The sequence below is a fragment of the Saccostrea cucullata genome, unplaced genomic scaffold, assembly GCF_032062105.1.
Source record: "Saccostrea cucullata isolate Sc308-1 unplaced genomic scaffold, CSIRO_AGI_Scuc_v1 ctg5899, whole genome shotgun sequence".
In the NCBI taxonomy this organism is placed as follows: Eukaryota; Metazoa; Mollusca; class Bivalvia; order Ostreida; family Ostreidae; genus Saccostrea; species Saccostrea cuccullata.
In genome coordinates, this window is record NW_026922157.1 from 42,456 (window position 1) to 45,349 (window position 2,894).

Below are 2,894 nucleotides of genomic sequence, written 5' to 3' on the forward strand. Positions count from 1 at the left end.
CTTCACGTGTCCATTTGACTCGCACACTATCAGTAATATTTATATACATGTAATCTGTTTGAATCCAATAATTGATGCAGTGAGCAGAGTATGAAGTTTTCTTAACACTATTTTCCCTTTGAAATTCCTTAATTTTTAAGTACATACATTGTATAATAAACAACATTGGTCAAAACAAAAGTACTAGAAAAATAATTATTTATTCAATATTTAAATAGCACAATATAAAAAAAGAAAATGTATAGAAAATTAAATGTTCAAGCAATTTAACAGAGTCGCTTTACTATTTCATATACTGTCTCTATACACGTCACTGGAGCGTCATCAGCTGATACCCCGGCGTGTAGGACATGTGCATAGGATTAACAGGCAGCATGGGTTGCGGAGGATTATAGTGGCGGAAGTAGGGCTGCTGGTATTCTGGAAGGTATTGTGGGTAAAATGCGGGATATGTTGAGGTATACTCTGGCATCCTGGGACGATGGGCTAACGGGTATGGTGGTGATGATGTCACCAAGGCAGTTGGAGGACTGGGTGATGAAGAAACTCCAGAGGAAAAAGATGAATTACTGTCGTCAGGAAGATTTGGCCTCAAATTCGGCAAATAGTGGATGCTGTAAAAAGAAATTGTAATATTAAATCTTCGGTGTATGCATATAAAAGATTGCTGTGACTTCATGAAAATTTTTGCGTTCGATACGTAAGGTATATATTAATTTATAAGATAGAACTTTTGCTCACTTTTTGGAAGGTAAACACTCGGGTTGCAGTCTGCTCTCCCCATTAAATTCTGCTGGACCACACGAGATGACATGAGAGCTCCTGTCTGTCGTCGGAGTTTGTTCCGGTGTCCCCGTATAAAACTGCTTCCTCATCCAGTTCATCTGAACGCTCTTTGATTCTCGCTTGAATTTAGCCCGCCTGTTTTGGAACCATATCTGTAAAATTATTTAGATCCTGTTACGTAAATAGACATATATATACATGTAGGGTCTATCATAAAAATCTTCACTGAAACTCGCCAAATTTTGCTTCATATCCAGAAGACAGAAACCGTTCAAAATCCATTTTGTTTATTTTTTTTTTCAATATGAAGCATGAATTTGTCAAGAAAGTATTTTTAATTTTTGATTGAAAAGTAGTATTACATTTTACTATGTTTGTCTTATTCTTGTGAATGAAATTGTTAGTTTTCCTAAAGTAATACTTGAGCTTATACATTTAGGATCTAAATTTGTTTTGATATATAAGCTCCCCTTTGGAATATTGAGTTATACCACAGGCACCTGACGTTACTTATTTTTCTTTTAATAAAAAAAAGTATACCCATGCCTAATAATAAACGTTTATTATTAGGTATGGGTATATTTTTTTATTAAAAGAAATATAGGTAATGTCTGGTGCCAATCAGTCAATCAATCATTTATTTGAATCTCTTCACTATTTTACAATATATACAGAGATTACATATAGGTGATTTTATAACAGTAGGTCTAAGATGCATGCGTGAATTAGAAACTAAACAAAAACAAAAACAAATGTAGGTTGCAATAAATGTGAAGTATGGGAATTTAGGCCGGGGAGCATATTTTATTTATTTTCTTTATAAAGGAGCACAATTTTCTTAGACAGCAGTGTTTATTGTAATGCATAATATTTTTAAAACTAAATATATTCTGAAATTTTATGTGTTTTTCTGTTAAGCATAGTTTTCTTTCTGTTTGTGTGCCTGTGAGTTATACTTACCGCCACTCTTTCTGCGGACACGCCCACTTTCTCGGCCAGCTGTTCGATGCTCTCAGAATCCGGGTACTGGTGTGTCAGAAACGACTCCTCCAACGCCTCAATCTGAAGGAAATAATTATTCTTATAATAAAGCCATTAATGCCTTAAATAGAGATGAAATTTTAATTATAATCATACAATTTTATTTAAACTTGTGATATTTTACATGTACAAACTTATGAAATACGCGTACGTATATTCTATCTTATTTTTTTTCTACGAAGTATCAATTTTATTTAACGACTTCAAATATCCTATCTTTAACTATGTTTTGCAGTTTTTGAATTAACATTATTTTATATTCATGGTTTATAAAATGAGTTTTGTTTCATTTCATACCTGATCGGGTCGGTACTTGATTCGGGAACGTGTTGGAACTTTCTTAGCTTCAGAGACACCCATTTTGTTCTTTACAGCAATTTAACCTAAATGAAAAATGAAATGGTTACAGAAATATGCAGGCTTTTTTAAAAATTGTGTCACTTGCTCTCAGTCTGTCGATGAATTATAATTTTAAGTTTTCAGAGAAGGAAATTTTTTCATTTAATTAATTCTTTTTCTATCTATTACATGTAACTGATTTGAAGTTAGGAGAAATAATGTAAAATAAAGCAGAAGGTTAAACTTTAAGAATTCTAAAATTAAATAAATAAATAATAAAAATAAAATATTACATTTATTTAATTATACCTTAATTCTAGCAAAAGCTTGTCCGAATATACAGTGAAATCTTGTTACAGATATATTTTTTCCAATATTCTGAAATAAAAAATAAATTTTCCCTTTTTATAGTAAGCTAAGTGTATAACTTACCTTTGATCTCCCGCTGGGTTAAAGTGAGGATTCTGTAAGTGAATTTTGTGAGAGGAAAACTAGATAGATAATTAACAAGTTAATTAGTATAATTACTGTTGTACGTTACGTGAGGGGGAGATATTCACCGGCGGGGTGTCTGATCTTACCAATACACGTGTAGGGTGTTGTTTTAAGTCCACGCGCAACAGGAGGCGATTTTAATTACAAATACTTATCAATTATATATATTGAAGATAATTGGAGGTGATAATTGTTTGATTAATTCAATTTAACATGTGTCACAAAAAATAGCT

At 32.1% G+C, this 2,894-nt stretch overlaps 1 protein-coding gene across 1 annotated transcript; it reads right to left on the reverse strand.

Moving 5' to 3' along the window:
* Positions 1-245: 245 nt before the first annotated feature.
* On the reverse strand, positions 246-2,187 carry LOC134261294 (homeobox protein ceh-8-like). The gene is made up of 4 exons (XM_062743737.1): positions 2,125-2,187; positions 1,747-1,848; positions 742-938; positions 246-614 (listed from the first exon to the last, which is right to left on the reverse strand). The coding sequence occupies exons 1-4, from the start codon at positions 2,185-2,187 to the stop codon at positions 311-313; spliced, it is 666 nt and encodes a 221-aa protein (XP_062599721.1). The 3' UTR covers positions 246-310.
* Between the last annotated feature and the right edge of the window lie 707 nt (positions 2,188-2,894).

Bases quoted from the DNA above. Each gene is read 5' to 3' on its own strand.
- LOC134261294 (XM_062743737.1), bottom strand. From the start codon at position 2,187: ATGGGTGTCTCTGAAGCTAAGAAAGTTCCAACACGTTCCCGAATCAAG. The intron at 939-1,746 runs GTAAGTATAACT...ATAATTTTACAG, and splicing joins TGTCCGCAGAAAGAGTGGCG to ATATGGTTCCAAAACAGGCG. The intron at 615-741 runs GTGAGCAAAAGT...TTCTTTTTACAG, and splicing joins GAGTGTTTACCTTCCAAAAA to CATCCACTATTTGCCGAATT.